The sequence below is a fragment of the Dendrobium catenatum genome, unplaced genomic scaffold (assembly GCF_001605985.2).
Source record: "Dendrobium catenatum unplaced genomic scaffold, ASM160598v2 fragScaff_scaffold_133, whole genome shotgun sequence".
Taxonomy (NCBI): Eukaryota; Viridiplantae; Streptophyta; class Magnoliopsida; order Asparagales; family Orchidaceae; genus Dendrobium; species Dendrobium catenatum.
This window is the reverse complement of record NW_021318595.1, coordinates 6,827,861-6,854,435: the sequence shown is the minus strand read 5'-3', so window position 1 is coordinate 6,854,435 and position 26,575 is coordinate 6,827,861. Positions and strand designations below refer to the sequence as shown.

The following is a 26,575-nucleotide window of genomic DNA, read 5'->3' as shown; positions in this document are numbered from 1 at the left end:
TGAATATATTATAAGAAGTTTAAAAGGAATTTGACATTAAATTATAAAATAATATGCATCATTAATTGTACTATTTTAAAATAATATTTTGGAGTATATTTATCTAAAATTAAAATATAAAAAAATATTTATCTAAATAAACATATTATAAGGGATATAAAGCCCAATTTTCATTTATTAATAGATTTAGCTAGAAAACTAAATCCCATTTATCCACAAAAAAATATCGAAACACCAATTAGTGAAATTACTCAAAAAAGCCACAGCCGGCCTTAAGACTCGCACCAGCCCTACATATATTTCGTTCTCCTCGCGCTTTGCTGTTCCAACAATCAGACCAAAACAATGGTCTCCACTAGAAGCGGTGGAGCCGGCGGCGAGCTGCTGGAATCGATCTACTCAGTCCTCGTGCTCGCCCTTGTCCTCGTGGCGTGCGTCGAGCTTGGCGACGCTGCCACCGCTGTCGACGTGTACCGCCTGATCCAGTACGACATTGCCGGAGTGCCATTTGGGTCTCGCCTTGCCGGCCTCAACCACCACGCCGGCTCTTCCTTATTTACCACCAACGCTGATCTCTCTCGCACCGCTGTCATACTTCCCGTGCGCGAACTCAACCTCACGCTTCTCAATGGTAGTCCTAGAATCTCAATTAAGTTGCGCTGGCATCAACACCATCGTTTTGAAAAATTGTTTTCTTTGATATTTTATCGGGTATTCCTGGGCAGTCGAATCTCGCTCTTTACATTTACTTAAGGGCCTGTTCGGTTCAAAGTAGAATTTATCAAGTACTGATTTGACAAATCATATTCAAGTATAATTTTTTGAACCCTGAGAATTGTTTGGTTGCCTAATTCTTAAATCCATTCAAATTTTTGATTTGTTTGTTTGCAGATTGCAGGATTTAGGGATTTTGATGGTTTTGTGCTTTAAAATCATTAAAATTACTTGAATCTCCATTAAATATGCTGTTTTCATTGATCAGTGAACTTACGTTAAAGCCCTTAAAACGCATACCTTAATCAAAATGATTAGCATAATAAATAAACCTAATAATTACTCTTATGAAAATACTTTATAATATAACCAGAATAAATATATAACCATTTTGTGTCCCATGGTATTTAACCAAACGATATTAATACAATAACCTTAGAAAATCATCATAGTAGCAGCAAGTCATTAGGCAATTACACAAGCATAATGAACATGTCAGGTATCCCAACATAAAAAATAGTGAAACTACACCCAAAGAAATGCAGAGAATATGTGTGACATGACCCAAACCCCCCTTTCCATCTCCTCCTATGGCTCACAGATGCTTGTTAGCTTGATGACTTGTATATGGCTGTTGATACTCCTAAAATAATCTCAGGCCTATCTTTAGTGTGTGGATGCATCGACGCAAAGATCTATTAAATCTATTTTCATTTGCATGAGATTCCTCTTAAATACTATAGACTCATGGTCTTTGTTCTACAAATACCATGTAGTAAGCCGTACCTTAAAAAAACTATATGATTTAAGATCATAAAATGTTAGATTGAGCACAATGTAATGCAACAACTACAACAATATCATAAAGCCTTTATCCCACTACATGGTGTCGACTACATGAATCATTTTTCTCCATTGTCTCCTGTTTAGACTTTAGAGTTAAATTCTCATTTAAATCTAATAAATAAAGATCATTTTTAATTTTCTAACCAAATCTTTTTAGGTCTATCTCTACCTTTATTAACATAAACTAAATCTAATACATGTACTCTCAGAACCTGGTCATCTAAAGGTCTTCGTTTTATGTGATCAAACCATTTAAGACAACTCTCTCTAATCTTATCTGTCACTGGAGTTACTCAAACCTTTTCACGTTTATGCTCGTTTTGTATCATGTCTCTAAGAGTAAAGTCACTCATCCACCTGAGCATCCTCATCTTTGCAACATTGAACTTAATTTTATTCTTCTCTTCTTATGGTCAACATTCTGCACCATAAAAAAATGCAGGTATCACAATCATCTTATATATATTTCCCTAGTTTGAGGGATACTTTTCTATCACACAGCAAGCCCGATGCATTTCTCCACTTCAACCATCCAACTTGAATTCTACTAATAATATCTTCATCTATTTCACCATTCTAAACAATAGACCCGAAATATTTAAAACGTTTACTCTTATTAATGACTTGATCGCCTAAAATCATAATCCTCCAACTAGATATATTACTACTAAAATTACACTCCATGTATTTGGTGTTAGATCTACTCAAACAAAAATCTTTAGACTTTAAGGCTAACCTCCATAATTCAAGTTTACCTTCAATTCCCACTCTGGTCTTATCAACAAGAAGAACATTATCAGCAAAAAGCATACATCGGGGTACATATTGCAAATGACTAGTAAAAACATTCATGATTAAACCATAATGTAATAGTGAAAGCATAATAAACATATGTATCGGATTAGAAGTGCAATACATTAATGAATTACTAATAATAATTAATGAAACAACAATAAAACACAATACTGCTGAGAACCCTTTCTCCCATACAACAGCTAGATTTTCATACATCAAAAATATAAACTAGGGTCTTACAAAATTCCTTCAAAGCCACTTGAACCAATATATCAACATCATAGATTGACAGGTAGAAAAAGAAAAAAAAAATTCAATATATCTCTCATCAAAACTGACAACAAAGATAAAAAATCAATGTGGGTTTACTAAGGGCATCAAGTAGGCCTACCAAGTCAAGGGTTTTGATAGAGAGAAGTAGAAACAACAAGAGGGAAACATGAATGATGCCTGGAGGAGTCATGAGTAGGAATGATAGGAAATTACTGAGTAGACATGAGGGTACTAGGGAGGTAGAAGTTATTGTGGAAGAGAGGGTTTTGACAGAGGGAAGGAGATGTAAGTAGAGGGCCAATGTAAAATATATATAGAAGACATGAGGAAAGATGAGAAATGAAGGGAGCAACGGGGTTGTGCCATGAGAGCGAGATGAGGGCCAAATCACGTAAATCACAGTTTCCTCATGACTTGATAAATTCTGATTTTGAGCTGGAGTTTGATAAATTTGGTTAAATCTTATTATTTTTTCTCCCACTTTAAGATCCCTGTACAAACCTTTTGGCATGTTTTTAGTCCAATTCCCATCTAAATATTACTTTGGGTTACCAAATAGCTCCCTAGGCTGAACCTTTTGTACCATCTTCTAATCTTACATTTCAATTGTTAAAAAAACCAAAAAGAGAAGAAAATATATCCTTTTTTTAATCTTTTCTTTACTCTCCATTTAAGTATTTTATATCTTCTCTCAACTTCTACTCAGAGTTTTAATTTAACTCACATAAATTAACTTTATGTTTTAAAACGCTAGTACTGTCTTAGGTGCAAGTCCATTTGACTTGCAAGGATGACCTATCCACAGTAATTCGCTGAATTTCTGTGGTAGAACAACATATCTTATGTTCTTTTTCACCAAATGAAGGAAAAGGATGTTTTTTGGGTGAGAGGAGATGAGGAGGGCACATGGGTGAGAGTGAGATATGAATATATATATATATATATATATATATAACTTCTTATGCTTTTGGCAATGAGGCAATTTGCTTTATGATTTATATATTTCTGCACAGCTTCCCTGGCTATCTCTGCAAACTTATATTTTCTTGTAAGTGACAATAAAGAGTTATTTTCAAATTAATGTTTATAGTCACGATTCTGGTATTTTTGGCTTATCCCATTTCAGAGTTTATCACTAGTAAACAACCATTGGGTGGATTGTTGCTTTTGCTTCCTCGAAGGACTGGCTCAAGAGAATCAAGTGAGAAAATACACGGTGATAGTCTAACGAGAAGCATTTTGGTTGAGTTGGAAAAATTGCTCATACATTCATATATTCCTGTAAGTAAAATATTCCATTCAGATATTTGAATCTATTACTTTCTTTACTTTTATTCATTGGATTATCTTATTACATCCTAAAGAAATCCAAAGCATGGCTCTTGTTGATTTGCATAATAACATTAGGGACTTGGGATTAACAGAATATATAGAGTATATTAGATGCAATTTTAGTGGATATTAGATTGATAATTATCAATTAATATTCTTAGAAGGTCACGTGCTACCTTACTGTGATAAGTTTAAATATGTTGGATCTATTAAGCAAAAGAAAGTGGACATAAATGAGGACAAAACTTACTATAAATTTAAGGAGGATACAAGATTTACCCAAGCAAATCCAAGGCTATGGCTCTTGTTAATTTTCATAATAACATTAGGGACTTGTGGTTAACAAAATATAGATGAGTATATTAGATGCAATTTTAGTGGATATTAGATTGGTAATTATCAATCAATATTCTTAGAAGGTCGCATGCTATCTTAGGATGATAAGTTTAAATATTTTGGATCTATTAAGCAAAAGAAAGTGAACATAAATGAGGACAAAACTTCTAGAGTAAATGTAGGAAGCACAAGTCCTCCAATGTACTATGCAGTGAGAAAAGATCATGAAAATATAAAAGTAAATTAATAAAATCACAATTAGACAGATTATAGAATATCGATGTTAGTGTTGGGTAACAAATAATTCACAAGTAACCAAGTTAATTGTGGCACAAGGAGAATACTAATATAGATGTTTGGAAGGATGGTTTGAGAAATGAATATATTGGAGGCAATGATAGTGACGACTATCGAAGACAAGATGATGAAAATAAATTTATGTGATTGCACATGATACAATGGAGGATAAAAATTACACTAATAAGATGAATAAATGGATTTAACATGGAAGGAATAGAGAGGTAAAAGCGTAGGCTAATGGAAGCATGTTTAGAATTTGTTCTAAAGGGCTTATATGAACACATAGTGTTTGTCATGCATGGCACTCTGCATGAATAAATGAAGAAAACAGATCCAGAAAAAGTCAATCCTTAATAGTTTGAATAAGGCTGCAACTGATGATGATGAAGAAAACTTGTGAATAAATCAATCTGTTGTTCTTAGTTAAAAGTAATTCTTTTAAAAGTGTTTTTTTTTTTTGTGTTTTTTAGGGTTCATTTTGAAATTTGAATTTGCATGTTCTTTAGTGGAAAAGATTTTACTCATCTCAAACCTCAACTGCCCCTTCAACGTGCCAACCCCAAGGATTAAAAAAAGCATTTTTTTTTTGGATTGGAATATTACTTAACTTTTTTTTTTTTTGAGGATAATGAATTGCAATTTTTTGGCTGCTGTTTTGAATAAAACATTGTTTCTTTTAAATTATGTTAAGTATCATGTAAACCAATTCTTGGATCAGCTTACCTTATGACTTTTTTTGTTTCCGAATACTCAAATCGTAATGCCTGTAAGTTCTTGCAGTATCCAGTGTATTTTGCATTTGAGAATAGTAAACTTAATTCCATATTAGCTGATGTTCGGAGGAGCGATGCTACTGGTCAGCCTGCTTCAGCAACAAGTGGCGGGTAAGCCAAAATAGGAAAGTCTCTTCATCAGTTTTTGTAGATAAATGTTTGATGCACTTTATGCAGTTGCATTTGTAAACTAGTTATATCATTTTCTTATTGTTTAACCAAATTTAATTTGCTGTACATTGCTGTTGCTTGTACTTTGACAGTCTTTGAAAGAAATATTTTACGTGCTAGAGTATATATATATAATTCTTCTATAGTTGTAAGAAAAAGAAAGTTGGGAGAAGAATATCTTTCAGCACTTCTTTATTGAAACCCTTATTAAAATCACCGCTTCACCTCACAAATTAGATCACCTTGTATCAAATATTTGAGCAGCGATGAGACTTGCTTGGATCAGCCTCCTGCAGTTTATGAGAACATCAAAGGATAAAAAATTGTAGCAATAACTAGCGCCTGGACCTCTCAGTGGACTACAACAATTTGTCAACATCCCTAGTAAAAATTTCAGTGGCTGTAACAGATTTGAAATCTAATTCCGGAACTCATCATGGAGAAGGATAAAGAGGGAGGGGGAAAGTAAGAGGGATCAATTCTTACTAGAATTGATTTCAGAACTTTTGTTTACAGTATGATATCCTTGGGTACTTATAGAAATCATATGCAAAGTCAAACAAAGTCTATACCGGGAGAAAATAGTTATTGGATCAACCTATGATTGTCCACTAACCAAAATCTGTTAGGTTAGTTGAAAAAACAAACCGTAATAAGTAGAGATATAAAATCACAATTTTAACAAGGTTGGGCTTGTGATATGGAGTTCTGTTAGACCGGTCCACTGGACCGGTCCAGCCGGTTCAGGCGGGACCGGTTCACAAACAAAATCTCAAAATCGGCGGAATCCTGGCGGAGAACGAGCGGCCTGACCTCTCAAACAAAGCGTTTTAGGAAGGATTTTTGGGGGGTTTCAGAGAGAAATTTGAATGTAGGGACTATTTAGGGAATTCCTTTTGATTTGTATGCATTAAATAGATGTTTTTCCTAGGGTTTGGGCATCTTGAATTTGGCTGAAATTTGAGATCTCTTAGATTTAGGTTTCTTTGGGCTCTAGCGGCGTCTGGAGATTTGGGAGAGATCGATCCTCCTCTCGAATTGAGGATCAATTGTATCTTTGCTATTTTATTCATCTACTAGTGAAATACAAGTGTTGTGTGGTTTTCTCTCAGTTTTCTAGCCGTTTTCCTCTGATTTGGTGCTGATTTCTGCTGTAAACAGCAGAACTCCTGCTGGTTGCTCATCCGTTTGGCTTAGAAGTGCTTGCGAACTCAAGTATTACCTTAGGGTTACTTGCGGACTCAAGCGTTTCCTATCAAATTGGTATCAGAGCATCGATTCGGGACCACCGGCGGCTGAAATTCTGAAATTTCAGCAAATTTATCTTTTCCGGAAGAAGATTTTTTGAGATCCGTTAGAAGAAAGATGGCCGGAAAGAAGGCGAAAGTATTAGAAGGCGAGTTCGGACAACTGAAGACAGATCTGGAGGGAAAGTTCCTGGAAATCTCCACCAACAATGACAGGTTGGAAGGGAGGTTCGCAGCTATGGAAGAAATGATGAAGAAACTATTGGAGATGAAGACCAATCCGGCAACATCGGAAGTGAGAGAGACTACTGACGGCCATGGCGTAGGAGGAAATCCAAACCCAATCCGGGGGAGGAGGAATCCGGAGGTGGAGATTCTTGAAGGGGACGACGACATGCCACCTTTAGAGCCACTCTATAGAGAGGAGATGAGCATGAGAAATGACCGTCGAGGTGCTGATTTTCAGCGTCGAGGTGTTGATTTTGGAGGCAGGGGGGAATATGAAGGTAGTGCAGATTTTGTAGAAAGAAGAGAAGAGTATCAGCGTCGAGGTGCTGAATTTCAGCGTCGAGGTGCTGATTTTGAAAGAGGAAGGGGGGATTATGACGACGAACTCGGATACCAGCGTCGGAGGGAGGACGGGGACACTTGGGGAGCACCTCATCTTCGAGGAATGGGAGATTATGGAGAATACCGGGGCGATGGAAGGAATCCGAAGGTGAGGAAGTTGAAGATGCCCATCTTTGAGGGCGAAGATGGCCATGGCTGGATCTATAAGGTGGAGCGTTACTTTGCAGTCAACGGGTTGACAGATGATGAGAAGCTAACGGCGGCAGGTTTGTGTCTGGAAGGGAAGGCATTGGCATGGTATCAGTGGCGAGACAGGAGAGAGCCTATCAGGAACTGGCGAGAGTTCAAGGATTGTTTATTAGAGCGTTTCTAAACCGACGGGGGAGGAGATTTCTATGAGCAATTCTTTGCCTTGACTCAAGAAGGGACTGTGACAGATTATCGGGATCGGTTTGAGTACTTGGCTAGCAGATTGGATCACATTTCAGAGTCAGCTTTAGAAGGGAACTTCATGAAGGGGCTGAAACCAGGATCCGAACAACAGTCAGGGTACTGGAGCCGAGGAACCTGGGAAAGGCTATGGAGTTGGCGCAGTTGGTAGAAGATCAGAAGAAAGCAGAAAGAGGGGCTCGAGGAAACTGCTCAGGAGGATCTTACAGGACGACGACCACTCTTCTAGCACCTAAGGGGCCTGCATCAGGCAACAGTACTGAGACCACCCGGGAGAAGCCAGTAGGAGGGAGTGGGGAAAATTTCAAGAGGTGACAGAGAAGGAGATGCAAGATAAGAGGACAAAGGGGTTGTGCTTCAGATGTGATGAGAAGTACATGCCAGGGCATAGGTGCAAGGACCGAACTCTTCAGGTTCTCCTTGTCTGTGAAGACGAGGAAGACGAGGAGGGAGGTGGGAGCAGATCTGGAGAGGAGGAGAAGAAGTTGCACCTGGATGTGGCAGAAGTATCTCTGAACTCAGTAGTGGGATTTAGTCCGAGCCATACTATGAATGTGAAAGGAGAGATAGCTGGCCATGAGGTGCTGGTGCTAATTGATAGTTGGGCTACCCGCAATTTCATTTCCACTCAGGTCGTCAACCAACTGAGAGTGAAATTGGTGGACACCGGTTGTTATGGGGTGATGATGGGTACAGGAAAGGTGGAGAAAGGCCAGGGAATCTGTAAAGGAGTGGTGTTGACCATCCAGGGGATTCAAGTAAGAGAGGACTTTCTCCCACTAGAGTTAGGAAGCACTGATGTCATCCTGGGGATGAAGTGGTTGCAAACCTTGGGGGAAACCAAGGACAATTGGGGAGCACTCACGATGGAATTAATGGTGGATGGGAGAAAGGTGGTTATAAGGGGAGATGTAGGGCTATCTAAAGCCATGACATCATTTAAGAGTCTAAGACCATGGTCAGGGATATGCAAGAGGTGGGGGAAGACTATCTGGTGGGACTACACAAGCTGAGTGTGATCAGAATGGAGAGAGGGGATGTTTCTCTTTCCGTGCAGCCCTTGGTTCCGCAATACAGTAAGGATTTTTAGTCACCTCAAGGATGGCCACCTCCACCAGAACACGAGCATATCTCCACCTTGAGGACAAGTTGGATTTTTGGGAGGGGAGTATTGTTAGACCGGTCCACTGGACCGGTCCAGCCGGTACCCCCCCAGCCGGTACAGGCGGGACCGGTTCACAAACAAAATCGCAAAATCGGCGGAATCCTGGCGGAGAACGAGCGGCCTGACCGCTCAAACAGAGCGTTTTAGGAAGGATTTTTGGGGGGTTTCAGAGAGAAATTTGAATGTAGGGACTGTTTAGGAAATTCCTTTTGATTTGTATGCATTAAATAGATGTTTTTCCTGGGGTTTGGGCATCTTGAATTTGACTGAAATTTGAGATCTCTTAGATTTAGGTTTCTTTGGGCTTTAGCGGCGTCTAGAGATTTGGGAGAGATCGATCCTTCTCTCGAATTGAGGATCAATTGTATCTTTGCTGTTTTATCATCTACTAGTGAAATACAAGTGTTGTGTGGTTTTCTCTCAGTTTTCTAGCCGTTTTCCTCTGATTTGGTGCTGATTTCTGCTGTAAACAGCAGAACTCCTGCTGGTTGATCATCCGTTTGGCTTAGAAGTGCTTGCGAACTCAAGTATTATTACCTTAGGGTTACTTGCGGACTCAAGCGTTTCCTATCAAGTTCATATTTTCAAATTATGAAAACAACGTAATACAGAAGAAAGGTTGCATACATTTATCCGCATCATAATACATGGCAGTTAATTTTGCAAAGAAATCTAAGCAAAGAAGATGCTGCTACGTTTTTTGTCGCCATATTTAAATTTTTGTTTGCCCAAGTTCATGTTGGAATAGTTATCGTGTATCTTTTTAGCATTGTTTTGCCAGTGACTTCTTTACAACTGCTCTTGATGAGTGGGCCAGTGGCTGAGAATTTATTGCCATTCTACTCCACTCCGTTATTAACTTGTTCTTGTCATAGCAACGAATGCAAAATACACTGTTAGAAGACATGTTTGAAATTTATTTTGAAAAAAAAAATATCTGTAGCATTTGATAATTTTTTTCTACTCAGAATAAAGAAAGATGCTTATTTCAATGCTTGCGGAATAGATATTGTACACTGGAAATATGTCAATAATTCTTGCAGTTCCACGGCTTTGAAATATAGATGGAAAAATATTAATCAGCAGTCCCAAATGTGGTTCCATTGTTTGTTGCTAATCACAGCTTTCGGCGGCTTATTGCGAAGGTCCTCCATTGGGTTTGGATAATTGATGAACTAAACTCATATGATTAAATCTATAAGGTGTCATATCACATTGCTACTAATTAGGGAAAATGATGGGGATATAGAGCTTGAGAGCTGGTACATGTTTTTATTTTTAATGATATATTTCTTTGTCCTAAGAGCTTTACTTATTTAGTTTTTTAAGTTTTATCAAGGCATTGACAATTGTATTTTATATAGCTATAATACTGAAAGGTCGGTCAGAATAATGATAGAAGGACCTCCTTTAAACTTAGAATTAAGCATTCCTTGTAATTAAACGCCTGAAATGTTGGCTGCGTTAACATGAAGATATATATATATATATACATATAAATGGAATAAATTGCAACTAGGTGGATGGTCGATCTTAGACTAAGATGAAGGGTTTTGTTCTATTGATCCAAATGCTAGTGATCTAAACTTTATGCTATTGTACTGTAACCCTTCTTTTAAGTCTAGATCAAGGACTTGGAGGGTTGTGGGAAATATCTAATTGGAGCAGTAGTGGAATAAGTCTAAGAAGGGCTTTCATATGGTACTACCAAGCTTGGTTGGGAAGGGAAAAGTGGGTTTTAGTCTTGTGTATAGATTAGCTTTTCCTTCCTTCGATGAGTGGAATGAAGCTTACAATTAGATTGGATCTTCCTCGCTTTCACCTTGCTAGAACTTGATTGATCTTTCCCTCTTGGATTTATCTCTTATGCATACAATATAACTATGTACTCAATTGTTTACTTGCTGCATACTCCAATTTTTTGAGTATGTAGCGAGCAAATGTGTTGTACTCTTTACTAAACATATTAGAATACACAACGATTATATAGCTGTGTACTTAGTACACAGTGAGTACATAGAAATGTACTCGTTTTGTCCGAACGTAGAGCCATAGCTAGTATTCACACCTAATTATTTCTCCACTTGCAGAGAGCATAATTTGTTTAGTGAGATGAGAGGGGGAGAAAGTTTAGTCAACCAGCGGATCAATTTCATTAGAGTTGGAAATGAAATTCCATTGCCATCAGACTTACATTGCCTCTTATCTATAATAGTATTTGGATGGATCTTCTTAATCTAGTAACAAACAAACAACACTTTAATTTTAACTCAAAATACAGGTAATTAGTTAGCAACCTAATCCACAAAATGAGGAGATAATGCATCTCCTTCAATTCAAAATACAATAATGAGGAGAGAGGACATAACTTTAAGCACTTCTTTGAACGACTTGTTGATGTAGCCAATTTGGTGATGTGGCACTCTTTGATTATGAGGAAATGGATGTTGATATGGCAGTCCTTGATGCTTTAATTGAAGTCTTATAGGATTGTTGATATATGGTGTTAAAATGCAATTTGATGTGGGTTCGTGAACTTGAATTTGTTGAATCCTAATATCAGATTATCCTAAGGTAGCCTAGCCTGAGTTAATTGGCTCAATGCTTGGGAGCCTCTTGAATTAATGAAACTTGCACAAAACACTATTTTTGTCCATTAATTTTTTTAAGGTAAGAAAGTAACTCCAAAAATTTTTATGCATGGAATTATTAGGCCCATTTCATCAACTTGATCATTATCTAAGCTTTTGGTAACAACAATGCCTTATTTCTTCCTCTCTCCCACCCAATGCCTACATTGAGGTTGACATTGCCATCATAATATAGAAATAGATGCTAATAGTCATTTATAGGTGAAGTGAATGCCAACAAAGGAAGGGTGTCTTGGTGTTGTTTATTTTTGTTAAAGTAATTAAACAAATGAAATAGAAAAATGCTGAAATTTAAAATTAGCGAGCAATATAATTTTTTTTGTTTAATAAAATTTATATAAAATTACAACACACTTTAAAACAATGAGATAATTTCAATGACTAATATCTATCAGCGTTCTTTGATTAAATCTCACACTGTGATTTTCAGTTTTTCACCAATAAATAATAGATCTTACAATCCAAGAGAACGAATCATCATATATCACATTTTCATCCATTGAACACAAATAATGAAAATCATAAGTTAAAATAAATACCTATGTAGTAAAATAAAGATCAAGTGAAAAGGGGTTCAAATCAATTTTTCTATGGTTCAACACTAATGGACACTTTTATCCCTCCAACCCAAGGTTCCCTACTCTCTCTTTTGGCCACCACTATGCGGAGAAGCCCATCCCCTTGGCAGATAATGAAGAAATCCTACACCATTTTCTACTCAAAGTGAGAAATTTCTATTCTAGCTCCACGGCTAATCAACAAATACACGAAAACAAACATTTGAGATCCCAATGATCCCTTATAATCTCAAGTAAAACATGCTTACAACAAACTAACAAAAGTCAATTGAAGGATTAAGGTGAATTAGAAGAGGGAAACAACCTCACTAGTGTACTCTCATAACGAGATCTCTCCTTTTAAGGGTTTCAAATCAAACATAAACCCTCTCCCTTTCTTTCTCTCAAAATCTTTCAGCTCTCTAATGTTTGTAGGATTTGTAAATAATTATTTAGATCAAGTGTCTAAAAATCGAACCCTAAAACAAGTTATTTTAAAAGTACGGGCATGTCATACAATATAATGTGCCCATTGTAGAATACGATGAGTACAAATCAGCAAAATCATGTTATGTTCGATTATCCTATACGATACATATTGTATAAAACAATTAGTTCACAACCATATAAGCATTGGTGAGCCCATTATTATTGTACGGTATAAAAGTTCAAAATCTGAATTATTGTTAGGAATAACAATATGGTAGATTAAATTTGAATTTTAGACTAATCATATAATACAATATACTTTGTACAATTCTATTAGTCATTGAAATTAATTTTAAGAAACCCATCATTAATGTAAATTGATCTTATTTGGATGGTCTAAATGCAGAGCACATCATGCAATACTGATCAACTTGTATTATTGAAAGTTTAAAATTAATTTTTCTTAATTTCTCTCATGCGTGCGTTGCTGTTTGTTTCACAAGTACTTTACCTGAAATGCGTATACAAAATGACACAAAAATAAGAAATTTCTAGACTAAAAAATAAGAAAATTTTCTTGATCCATTGAAAGGGATATGGGGAGAACAGTGGTGGGCCATCATGGAGGTGTTACATGTCTTTATTCCACCAGAAAATCACTCTGAAATATAGACGAGCCTTCTTCTTTGAACTCTTTGTTTTTTCTTTTTAAATAATTTTCAGCAAAACAGGTGACGTATTTGCCAATTTCTTAGTCATCAGTCATCACTTAATTCATCATTCTTTGTGATTCCGTCCTTTATCTCATTTATCACATATTTTAGTTAAAAATGTGATCTTAAGCTAAAACATTAATTCAGCACCATTATCTTAAGTTAATCTAGAAACGCATGTCCGCTAATGAATGCCTTGATAGACGGACAATTTCTTTTATTTGTCAACTCAGATTTCACCACCACAAGCAGCTGCTATCTTATCATAATTTTTCTATTTTTTAGTGAAAAAAAAAATCAGTTTTATCTTTACCTGGGACATTCAGGCGCAATATTTTTGCATCAGTTTGTTATTAAATAATTAGTCCCTTGGGCCTTCAGTTTTTCAAGTATTATACGAGGTGAGCATTCTGTTTTGTCATTTAATTCGTTTAATTTTTTTTGCTAACCGGTTCATTATTTAACAACCTTAAACATTTATTCTATTGGTAGGCACTATTAATCTAATTTTTACTGCTTATATTTTGTATAATAGGTGTTATCATAGATTTGTGTATTCTGTGCTTTACTATAGTTAATGCCCTTTCATCCATTTTCTTATATCTTCTCCTCACAAATCTCTCTTTCTCCCTTCCTTTTTTGCTATCGCACGCTCCTTTCCCCTCTCTCCCTGACCTCTTTGCCCGCTGCCTCTATCCTTCACACACAAATCTCTCTCTCTTACTTCTCATTTTCTCTGTCCCTTGCTTTCTCCCTCTCTCTCTCACCCCAAAAAATAGCCAGAATACCCCTTCATCCTCCCTTCTTCCACCTTTCTTTTTCCATATTATCATTTCTTCCTGCAACCTTTTTCTGTCTTCGCGAATCCATTTGACGAATTCAAAGGCATGGTGGTTTCAAATTTACCATCTATGCCATAGCCTTCACCCAGCGTTAGATTTGGAGTCGTAGATTACCATAAATGACAACTGTGGTGTTACTGACTTCCAAGGTTACACAGCTATCCTTGACTACTTGTTTGGCTTTGACTTCAATTGTTGGTAAAAATGAAAAAGTCGAACCATTTCAACATTACTGGATCCTGGTTATTATTCAATGCTAATTTTTGTAATTCGATCAAACACGTTTTATGATAATTAAAAATCATAATTGTGTTAAAGGAGGTTTCCCTTTTTTCCTCTTGAATCCCTTCTTTTTTATTCCCCTCTTCTTCAGTTCTGTTTTTCAGTCTTTGGATATAATGTTGTTGTTCATGAAGCTTTGTACACTACTCGTTAAGATGAGAACTATCTTTGCAGTTAAAGTTTTTCATGTTCAAAAGAAAAATAATATAATATTTTTCTTCTCTAATATATACTGTATTTTTTTTTTTTAATTTGTTGTGTCCTGAAATGTTGCAGATACAAGCTGGTAGTATCGTCATGGGAACCTAAGAAAGTATCATCACCCACCATTACAAATATTCAGGTCCAAATTTATATTCTTTGAACATTAGAAGCAACATTATCTGAATGTTTAATTGATTAAACTTTATGTGATTTCTTTAGTAGTAGGGAATAGGGATAAATGAGCAAGCAAAATTTCTTCTCTGAATTCAGATTTTCCCTTCTTTAAAGAGATGAATCATGGTAAAGTAGTTGCTGAAGTTGATATTTGGTTCTGTTTTTATGGTAAATAAAATTGTGCGATTTTTCTTCGGACTTGTTTGGTTTCGGAATCCCGTCTTGAGATTCTACCATGTTTGTTCATTCTTGGTTTTGCCCTTAGTGTAGTGGCGTTGAAAGGCCCTTTTATTCCTATGCGGGGATGGAGTGACCCTGCCACAGCATGACCAAATTGATTCCACGACATGGAAACATGAGATCCCACACTGTGCATGAACTGCCATGCCACTCAAACGCTTAGTTTATCATGCATTTAATTTGAAATTCGCTAGCTCTACTGGTATCCCTTAATTGCAATTTTCTTGAGGAGCTCTAAAACTACAGTTGATCCGAAAGTGAAATTAGCTTAGTTTACAAAAAGTCATTAAATTATTTTCCTTCATAGACATACTGCCGTTTAAAATATATTAAATGGGAAGATCTCAAAGGATGTTCTTTACCATTTTGATTTTTTTTTTCTTTTTTTATGTAGACAGGATTTGATCCCAAGACCTAGGCAACATCTTCCAAAAATTCTTGCCAATTGAACAAGTTGGCAGTCACTTTTGCCATCTAGAGTTGGATTTCACATTACATATGGGACAATGTTGAGTACCGGTTCTTGACCTAAACTCACCCCCCTGACAAGCCTTGACCTAAACGCTTATTTATTATACTTCTTGTGAATATTTGCATTTCACGGTAGGTCTGTAAGCCTTGGCTCTAAATTCATTATTAAATGTTTGTTATTGCGATTTTCTTGAGGTGCTCTAATCCCATGGACGTGAATGTAAAATTAGCTCAGTTCATGAAAATCTTTTTAATTTTTTTTTTTTTTTCAGAACTCTAATTCCAGTGTCAAGCCCGCTAGACATACTGTCTATTTTTCATTTAGAGTTGGGAATTGTTCATGGAACAATGTGGAGCTTTTGTGCTTGATGTAAACTACCCTATAAAATTCTTTTATACTTTGTAAATATTTGCATTTGGTATCTTAACCTGGCTCTTAATGCAATAGTAAATGTTTGTTATTTTTACAATTTTCCTTCGTATTGTCATGGCTTTATGCTTCTCTCATCATTACAGCAGAGGTAAAGTAGTGTACTGTACTGATCTTGACAAGTCATCCATAGCTTTAGCTATGCTGGAATGAGTATACATACATTCAGAAATTCAGTTGCTGTTTTTCCTCATCTATGTTTTCTTTTGATATTTCCATTTCAGGGTTGGTTGCCTGGGCTAAAAGAGGATGATGATACTAATCAATTGCCTACAATTGCTATAGTTGCATTCTATGATACTTTTGGTGCTGCCCCGGTAAGATTATCTTAATCAATCATTCCTTAATCATTTTTCATGAAAACTTAAGGCTGTGATACTTCCTCTTCTTTTAAGGCAGGCACTCTCAGTGGGGAGTGACAGCAATGGGAGTGGGGTTGTGGCGCTTCTGGAAATAGCACGTCTTTTCTCTCGACTTTATTCCAATCCCAAGACAAGAGGAAAATATAATCTACTTTTTGGGCTAACATCTGGTGGACCTTATAATTACAATGGAACTCTTAAGGTCAACCTCCCACTTCTGTTAATGTTAACAATAAATATACTGGCATTTTTACTCATTTTGCTATGAACTCTATTCTATCAGTGGCTGAGGAGTTTTGATCAACGACTAAGAGAGAGCATTGACTATGCCATATGCTTGAATAGCATTGGCTCTTGGAACAATGAGTTGTGGGTTCATGTATCAAAGCCACCAGAGAATGCTTACATAAAACAAGTGTTCGATGTAATTCATGAAACAAAATATCATATATTTTTTAATTTATCGAGTAATTCTGCCTTCAGAAGAAACCATTAATATTTCTGTTGGTTTGTAAATTGCAGGGTCTTTCGGATATTGCACGAGATATGGGAGTCAAAATCGGCATAAAGCACAAAAAAATAAATATATCAAATCCCCGTGTGAGTAAATTCTCAAACCTTACCTTTCATCATTTCCATGTGGTTCGATTTGCTGGGTTGTTGACGTTTAAATTGTTTTTAAGTAGTTCAATATTTTTTAATTCACTTTATTGTTGCTGAATTGCGCTGCCCCTATGCTTGTATCCTAGTAGGTTCTGATTTGTCAGTTTCTTTCCAAGGCTGATTTTCCTGAGAAGAACATTTAGATTCTTGTGCCTTCTCGTTTTCATTTCTCAATTGCTAGTTTGCAGTTGTCCATTCCATGCGAACAATCACATACAAGAAATGTTGATAAAGCCTAGGACTAATATGTGTCATACGCAAAAATAATTTTTTCGAGTATGTTCAATGAACATAGATTTTGAGTTCAAAACCTAAGGTGTATTGCAAAAACTTTTAGCCTGGCACTATGACTTAAAACTGTTAATTTAGTTGCAAATACGAGTTAAGTGGAGTCTTAACTGTACAGTTGGAATATTAAGATTCTAACAAGGAGAGTTGGTGAGGTAGGTAAAAGAAAATTAGTTGGAGAGAATCAAGGCAACTAACCAAAGTTTACTCCACAAAATTCTCCTCCATATCCTAAAAAGCAGCCTAGAAATAGCCTTGAATCTTACGCCTTTATGATATTAATGAGGCTTGTGCTTTTTTTATTTCAGATGTGTGCTTGAAGGCTTTAGGTTATGTTTCGAGTTGAGAGAGAGAAAGAGAGAGGAGTCTAAGAGCAGTAAAAAGCGCAATGGGGATGGTGGAGGGGGAAGATTGTGAGTGGAGAGGGTTACACCTGCTTGCCAACACTCAATTGGGAGTGAGAAGATATGTGATTGCAATGAGGTTTCCTATCCTCATCGTGTCATTAAATCTTAAGTGAGTGCTTTGAATCTTTAGTATTTTTAATTTTGGATTAATATTTAAAATTAAGATTTGATTGCTTACACTTTATTCCCAAAGCACTCACTGATAGAGTAGCAGGGCATTATACCTCAAATTAGTATCGAAGCTTATGATCGGTTCATTATATTAATTAAAAGTAGGACAGAACAGCTGGGCAATTAAAAAATTAATTTAAAAAATGCAGTTTAAACAAAATTATAATTATGATTTTAAAAGAACACACCATAACTATCGTGAGCATCAAAATTACATACATACATTTGAGGGGAGTGAGTGGATTGTTAGTTTGGAATACTTTTAGTTCACCAAACCAATTTACTATCTATCCAATTTTGAATTACTTGAATGTGCTAAATCTAACTATCTAAGTTAGTTGACCATGCTGAATTGTTTTGGCAAAGTATAGGAAGTGAATTAAAATCCCTATGGGCTAGCCTAAAACATATTTTTAAATGATATCTATCATTTGATGAATGCAAGGATTTGCTGCACAAACAATTTAAGTACTATAAGCAAATGGGATGGAGTGTATGGATCTTATGATAGATTTTTTAACATTTGTATGGATACTATGAAGGCAAATATGAGGTTCAAAGGGACAATGAGTAAAAAAATTTATTTATTGACAACATATTATTATCATGCACTCATGCGACTTTCATATTTTTTTAAGTTTTAGATTAAATATGTTCATTGTCTAATTAAATATTAAATCGTGTAAAAATATGAATGAACATATGAATATATTTCATTTTTTGGTAATTTGAGGCACTGATGTTTGTTCGTTCATTTGAATACGATTATGCATTGTATACAAAATGCATATCACACACTTGAGAAGTATGTTTCACATTACATGCAAATTGGTTGTCTAACTTGATTGTTTATGATTGGGGCCTATTCACAAACTACATAATATCTTTTAACATGCACCTACATACACATATATAATGTAAGCATAGCTATGATTTACTTGGTTGCCAATGACATCTATTTTGTAGGGAATTATAGAGTAGCAAACTTTTAAAATATAAACAATTAGGGATTTACTCTTTTATATATGTTTCTATTGTTTTACATTAGGTTCACCGTTTACATATATTGTTCTGTACCTGTGTTAGTGACTATGGATATTAGTAGGATTATAGGTTTACACACCACTTGCATGTTTGGCCCATTTAAAATAGAATACAACTAGCCTATTATTCTAGTAGGAATAGTGATTGTGATATGAGCTCATCATGCTGGACATAGATATATGAAGACACATGCCTTGCTAGCCTTGTCATGTCATGCCCATGTAAGTCTGCATGTAGCCATGTAGTCTAGGGTCCATTTGAGGATAGATAACCTAAACATAAGCCACTTCTTCATCCAGTTAGTTTAGGATATGTCCATCTACTCTCCATCTAGGGATGAACCACCCTTCACTTTCACATGTGACTAGGCAGATTGAATGGCATTCCTAATCCAAGTAGGATGTAACTCCAAGCTTCTATCTTCCTACTATATTGAGGATAGAGAGTTGGGCTTTCTTAGTTACACTTGATCAAGTTATAAGTCCCATTCCAATATCTCCTTTGTCAGATTGAGGAGATGTTTGGGCTTGTTTGATTCCACACGATCACGCTGTAAGTCCCTTCATTACCATCATTTCTCTCTATTCTTCATATCTCTTCTACCATATTGAGGAGATATTCAAGACCTCTATCATATCTTTGATATCTTCTCTACCATATTTAGAAGACATTTGAGCTTTCTTGGTCATGTGCCACCAAATTATAAATCCCATTTCGACATCAGATTTACCACATTGAGGAGATGTCTGGGCTTCTTGATCATATACAATCAAGCAATAAGTCCCACTCATTGGATGTCTACTTTACCATATTAAGAAGATAGTCATGCATTCTTGATCGTACATGATTGAGTTATAAGCTCCATCTCAAGTGTTGTCTCTCCACCACATAGAGAAGATACCCTCTTTTCCTACCATGAGGTCTTAGGGAGCATAGATAGCTTTATCAGCTTGGCATGTACCACAATGTAGTATTGTATGTCTAGTCCGAGTTTCACCCGACCCTCATAGGATAGTGGAGTATAATTTTCAGCTATTACCCTAGGACTATATCTGCACCCTTAATCTACAAGATCACCTTGAATGAGATAACCCATGATTGTTAACGAGGATCTTCATGTTACCACATGACTAAATAGATTAATGTAACCAACAAGTTTGAAACTATAAAACCATAGAATCTTGTTCAGATGCGTAATTCCCACTTGATAGATTAATTCACACTTTCCTATATCTGCATATTCCTTTTTTCTCTCGTTAGGTATGGTAACATGACAATACACATCTAGTCTTGGGCATCTCTTTATAGTTGACGTGGAGTTATAAGTACCTCTTCGCGTCTTTTCGGTACTTTTGAAAATACCTTTCTTGATTTATAGGATATTCCTCCCTTATCCTCTATAGAGTCATATAAGTTCCATTCAAATTTTGACTTGACTAGATTTACTTCGATCCTATTTGATTTGAACAAAAACATTGATTTCCTAATCGAGAGTGTTCTTGAATATGCGTGGGATATAATTAACCATAGGAGCTTATTTTTTATGAAATCTCGATGCTCAAAATTAAAAAAAATGAACCCTGTTCGGAGCTCATTCCTTGTAGGGGAAGTATCTCAAGCAAATACACTCAATCTGCCTCTTATTGGTCCTTGTGGGCCTATAGAATGTATCGATCAATTATAGTCAGTCATTTATTGCAGTGCCATAGGCTTCTTTTGAAGTTCACAAGATCCTATGATATTACTAAATTTTTATTGTATCTGCAGGACACTACAAATTCTCAGACCCCAAAATTTTTTCTTAATATCATTTACTGTGTATTTAAATGGAAGCAATCCCCTATATTGATTCTTTGTTATCATCTGTTGTTTTGTTTCGTTGCTTGTTCTGATATTCAGTTTGCATTCTATTTTATATCGTGTTTGTACTGGTGGAAGCATGGCTACTTTATGATACATCTGACTGATCTAATTGGGTTTGATATTTGTTAATTTAACTTTATTTTAGTCACAAAAATGCAGTTCGACCCTTTTGATTTTGAAAATGTCTGTATCACTGCAGGTTGCATGGGAACATGAGCAATTTTCTAGAGTAAGAGTAACTGCTTTGACACTTTCTGAACTTTCTGTACCCCCTGAACTACTGGAAAGTACAGGGGGTCTACATGATTCGAGGTAGGGCTGCATATATTTAATTTACATTTCTTTCTTTTAAGAGGTTATATTTGAGAGCTGGATTTTCCTGCAGGAATTTAGTAGATGAAACAGCAGTCTATAGAAGTGTAAAATTAGTTGCTGAGAGCCTTGCTGTAAGATCTCTGATTCCACTTTATGGGCCTATCTATAGTATTTCATGCAATATTTCCTACAGTACTTCAAGCTTCCTTGTTTGGGGGCAGGTTTATACTAAAATTTTGTACTGTGAGCTAAAGAAAGATAGTTTATGATTCAAACAACCTTTCAATTTAATGTGTTCCTGACAATGGTAGGGAAGGGAGCTGGGCTTCTTTTTTAATGAACTTGGCAATGGGAAGTGTGCAATCTTATTTTGACTATTGGACTTATGTTTTAAAATGTGATGAAAAGATGAGGGAAATTTGACCCACTTAGCATGTCTTCCCTTAGGCTTATTTAGATATTTTAGGGCTTTGTGGTCTGAATGTAAAATTAATTTATTGGCAAATCGATAATGATTACAACACTCTAAGACGCAGATGATAATGCAAAATTCTTTATCATAAGCAAAGTATTAGCGTCGCGCCTCATTCAATTTTTCCATTAAAATAGACAATCAAATGCCCAATTTTGGCTTAATACAGCACCAATACTCACATTTGAGGCATTACCATCAAGCTTAAAGATATAGTTGAAATTAGGAAGTGCAATGACTAGAGCGTTGGTCACAGTTTAAGTTTTTCAAGATTAGAATAGGCTGCAAGTGGGTACTATTTAATATCAGACAGTTTTAATATGACACTTATGATTCAATATGAAGTCGTATTTCTATGTTTCTCATTGTATTATAATTCTATAATCATCACGGGGTAATACAAATAAAGATGCAATCTCCTTCCTTCATGTCTTATGTTTTAGGTGTTTAAGGAAGATGAGGTGCCTTGGACATTTTGCTTTCTCTGGAATTTTTCTTAAGATAACTCGAGCGCTTTGACATTGTTTCTATTAAGGTGAAGGGTGCATCAAGTGGGTCCTATTTTAATCTTTCTGTTTTTATATAAAAAAATATTTTTTAAATTTTTTTGCTCTATTCTTATTTGCTCGGTGATATAAAATTATTATTAAATGATATTAATTTATCACAATTTTATCCCATATACTTTCACTGTGATACTTTGTTCTTTGTATAAGTTCTATCATCTATTTTTAATGTTTTTTTTTACTTACCAAGGGAAGCATAATATTCTTCTCTCTTCTTTATGATTCACTAGCATTGTTGCAAGCAGATTTGCTTGATGGCAGGTAACTGAATTGGGGCTGGCTCTTGGCAATTCCCCCTTCACTTGGGCCTACTGGTTGGGTCCAGGAACTGGTCTATTGATGCTTTTAACCTATTTTAGGAATTTTTATTTTATTTTATCATTTTATCCATTCCTAGTTTAGTCTAAAGAATTGGTTAGTTCTTATTTAGGTGGTGGTTGGCCTGAATCTAGAAGAGTAGGTGAAGTTTTTGTACTTTAAGAAGATTTGCTCTCCTTTATTTAAGAAAGTTGGTTTAGATTTTTAAATTTTAAGGAGAGATTATCTCCTTGATTCATACATTTTGTTGGGATTTTGATTTTCTTTTTCTACTACAACAACAACAAGTCTTTATCCCACTGTGAGGTCGGCTACATGATTTTCTCTCTATTATGAATATATGTATTCCAATTAAACAATAATATAAAAAGTCAAATTTCATAGAATTTTAGGTCTCACTCTTTCTCCTCTCCTCTCTCTACCTCCCCTCATTGGCGGCTCCAAGGCCAAATCAACGCTGATGGCCCCCTCCACACATTCTCTCTTTGTTTTTGAAAGGTATTGAATGCCTAGAAGGCTTGGAAGCAACCATGGTCAACCAAACTTCACTTTTTAGGGTCTCAGATATTCAAATCTATCACAGAATAACAAATCTATTTAAGGACAAAATCACTGCCATTTATTGTTGAGCAAGGCTTTTTGTTTGATTTTAGATATGGCTTTGGTCAATGCTATTTTGCTATCAAAAGATAGTAAATCAATGTAACCACCATTTATTGTTGAGGAATTGCAAATCAGTTGAGCTGCTTTGGGTCCATTAAGTCTCAGCTTGAATGTTAGAGGCATTCAAGTACTAGATTTGACCTTCCAAAGTTTGTTTGGACATTGGTTGTGTCAACCCCAGTTTGTCTGGACATCGATTCAGAAAAAAACAAGACAATTTTTACTTTTAATATGACACAATGGAAAAAGAAGGATTCATGTAGCCGACCCCATGTAGTGGGACAAAGGCTTGATGATGTTGATTATGTATAAGTCATGAAGTGACAATGCGTTCAAGTTCCTTCGTATGCTTTTACTTGGTCCTAAGCAATGTAATTTCAAACAAAACTACTTGGGTTTCGTTTGGGACAGCTTTTTTATTGTTTCTTAAAGCAGCTTTCTAGTACAAAAATTATTTTTTGTACTAAAAAACTGTTTTAAGAAGCAATAACAAAGCCGTTACAAACGAAGCCTTAATTTCTACGGTCGCACTTCCATGAAGGTGAGCTCATGCTTCATTCTTTATTTAGTACCTTGATCTAAATTTCGAATCCATTGACAGTGTAATGTCAAATCCAGATTTGATCACCATGCTATTTAACCATTTTTGTATCTGTTTTCATTATCTTTTGTTGTTTTCTAACTTGTTGAATTCTGTCCCTGCAGAGGCATATTTATGGACAACAAGGTAGAAATATCCAGATTTTTGCAGAAAGCAGTAGTTTGGCAATTAATCCCTCCTACATAGCTTTGTGGCTAGATCTTTTGTCACGTACTCCTAGAGTGGCACCCTTCCTTGAGAAGACGAACTCATTCATTTCCGCTTTGAAAAAGGTACCAAGCTCTTACAATCGTAGCATTTTCCAATGCACATTGTATGTCTTCATTCTTTTGTTGGGAAATTTACATACATACCACTTTATTTCATGCTATTTACACATCTAACACTCAAAACATTAATATTACATGTCTATCACTCATATACAACTTTAATATCAAATATACCACTCCTATAATTCATTTCTACCATTCATACCAGCTTATAAACTTTAATATTTCATTCCATATACCCAAATTTGTTCTATGGGTAGTAAACATGTAATATTAATGTTTAGGATGTTAGATATGTAAATAGCATAAAATAAAACAAATCCCTATAGGAAAATGGTAGCTGAAGGGTCAAAAGAAAAAGAATAAAGCTCACTGATATCATATTATCAATAAAATGGGCATATCCAATATATCAAATGCTTAATTGTTATATATAGTCTTATATGATCTTTGTAAAATGTTGCAGGAACTATCTGATCATACAGTTGATGTGTATGGAACGCATGAAAGCATTGATGGGATTTTCACTTTCTATGATTCAACAACAGCAACTCTGAACATTTATCAGGTGCTGTGCAGTAATATTCCTTCCTAATTTATTACTTACAGTAAAATCTTTCTGTTAGCATTTTTTTTTTCTGTTAGCATATCTTATGTTCCTATGCAAGGTGGATAAAAGAATAGTATTTCTTAGTAATAGTATACTACTTCAGAGTTTGTTTCTTCTAGTCCTCATTGGCTGTTCTTCAGATTACATGAATCCTGAAAGCACAGAGTAGGGAAAAAAATTGGGTGAGGTTAAATAACCAAATTTTCATTAAAATGAGTTTTAAAATCTTTAAGGCTTCGTTTGAGACAGCTTTCTTGCTATTTTTTAATACAAAAAATTTAATTTTTGTACTATAAAGCTGCTTTAAGCAGCAGTAAAAAAATTGTCTCAAATAAAACTTACATTTATTTTGAGATGATAAATCCAAGAGTTTTTACTCAGCCTTACCCAAAATTTCTCCTACATATATCCCATAAATACTTTCAACTTTAAGCAAAGAATCCCCTAAGTAATTAGGTGAGAACATCTTGAACAAAATTTAATCTGGACGAGTTTTAGAAACCTTGTATTTTGTTTAATATTTGCTTAGAAATAAATAATTTATCAACTCTTGTCTTAGTTGCACTTATTTCAAAGCACTTTCAAAGGCTTAAAACCCATTATGATCTAAATTTGGTCAAAATTCTCTTATCTCTTTTTTTAAGTCTAAATTTGAAGTTAAGATCCATTATGAACTAATTTTGATTGACATATTCATACCCAATTTTTCTTTCGCTTTTATGTTCAGCATTAATACAATGTATTAAAAAATTCATATCATGATTATTCGGCAATGAAGAAAATATTAGAAATGATCTGTCTTTATTAGATTTAAACGAGAATTTGACCTTTAACACGACACAATGGAGAAAAAGGATTCATGTAGCCGACCTTACGTAGTGAGACAAAGGCTTGATGTTATTGTTGTTGTTGTTGTTGTTGTTGCAAACTTTGCTCCTCCTGCTATATATACTAAACACAGATTCCTTTCCCAGATACTATCAATTATTTTAAATAATTAACCTATCATGAACTAATACAATACAAATTGTTGATTGATTATTATAAAGGAATTCAAGAATTTTCACAGCTATCCTGATGATCCACCTTCTCTCCCATAAAATCTCACATGAACTAATAAAATATATTAATATGCAGGTCGCAAGTGTCACTTTTGATCTACTCTTGCTGCTTGTGCTGGGCTCCTATATAATTCTTCTCTTCTGTTTCCTGGTCATCACAACACGAGTATGCATCTTTCATCCATTGTGCTAACAGGTTAATTTTTGACCTATTTAAAAAATAACTAACCTGTTAAAAATTCTTGTTTTTTTTTCTTTCTTACAGGGTTTTGATGATCTGATCAACATGTTCAGGCGGCCACCATCTCGGAAAACGAAAGCAGCTTAATCCTGGTAGGCATTGGATTGTATAATAACCTCCATGAATGGAATAAAAGAACTTTTTCAGTTTTAGTCAAAAGATAAGCCATTTTTTTATGATTTAGAAAGAAAATTTTGTTTGTTTTCTGGATAAATTTATTATACGAGCATTAACAGATGGTTTTTTTTCTGCTTGGTGGATCAGTAGGTCGCTTGATATTTGGATTATTTGCAGTGATTCTTTGTATTTTTTTAGGGTTTTGAGAAAGCGGAGGTTTTGCCGTTTGTTTTCATGGTTTGGTGGTGCTGTGTAGAAACAGCCTTTGTTTGATTATGGGCCTTCTTTTAGGCTTTGTTTGCCACAGTTTTTTAGTGTACTCAAAAGCTGTTTTAAAAAATTTTCACAATAGTGAAAATTTATCCTAAACAGATTAATTATTATGTGTTGATGTTGAATCTCGTCCGGAGATCAGCCAAAATATCACGGCTCGGTATTGTTGATATGGTGTATTCTAATTGGTCTTTGAACAACGTTCTGCATTCAACTCCGCACAGAATAATTTTTTCTCAAATGAAGCTTTAATACGTTTCTTGGAGTGGGTTAGAGGTTTGATGTATTCTATTTGCAATGTATTTT

At 35.3% G+C, this 26,575-nt stretch overlaps 1 protein-coding gene across 1 annotated transcript; it reads left to right on the top strand.

Annotated features, from left to right (window-relative positions):
* Window positions 1-269: 269 nt before the first annotated feature.
* LOC110100084 (nicalin) lies at window positions 270-26,231 on the top strand. The gene is made up of 14 exons (XM_020827478.2): window positions 270-631; window positions 3,755-3,909; window positions 5,377-5,480; window positions 14,723-14,789; window positions 16,190-16,282; window positions 16,365-16,529; window positions 16,611-16,751; window positions 16,850-16,927; window positions 20,963-21,075; window positions 21,149-21,209; window positions 23,803-23,970; window positions 24,434-24,535; window positions 25,715-25,804; window positions 25,904-26,231. The coding sequence occupies exons 1-14, from the start codon at window positions 346-348 to the stop codon at window positions 25,964-25,966; spliced, it is 1,686 nt and encodes a 561-aa protein (XP_020683137.1). The 5' UTR covers window positions 270-345; the 3' UTR covers window positions 25,967-26,231.
* The last annotated feature ends 344 nt before the right edge of the window (window positions 26,232-26,575 follow it).

Bases quoted from the DNA above. Each gene is read 5' to 3' on its own strand.
- LOC110100084 (XM_020827478.2), top strand. From the start codon at position 346: ATGGTCTCCACTAGAAGCGGTGGAGCCGGCGGCGAGCTGCTGGAATCG. The intron at 632-3,754 runs GTAGTCCTAGAA...ATCCCATTTCAG, and splicing joins CAACCTCACGCTTCTCAATG to AGTTTATCACTAGTAAACAA. The intron at 16,928-20,962 runs GTGAGTAAATTC...GTATCACTGCAG, and splicing joins TAAATATATCAAATCCCCGT to GTTGCATGGGAACATGAGCA.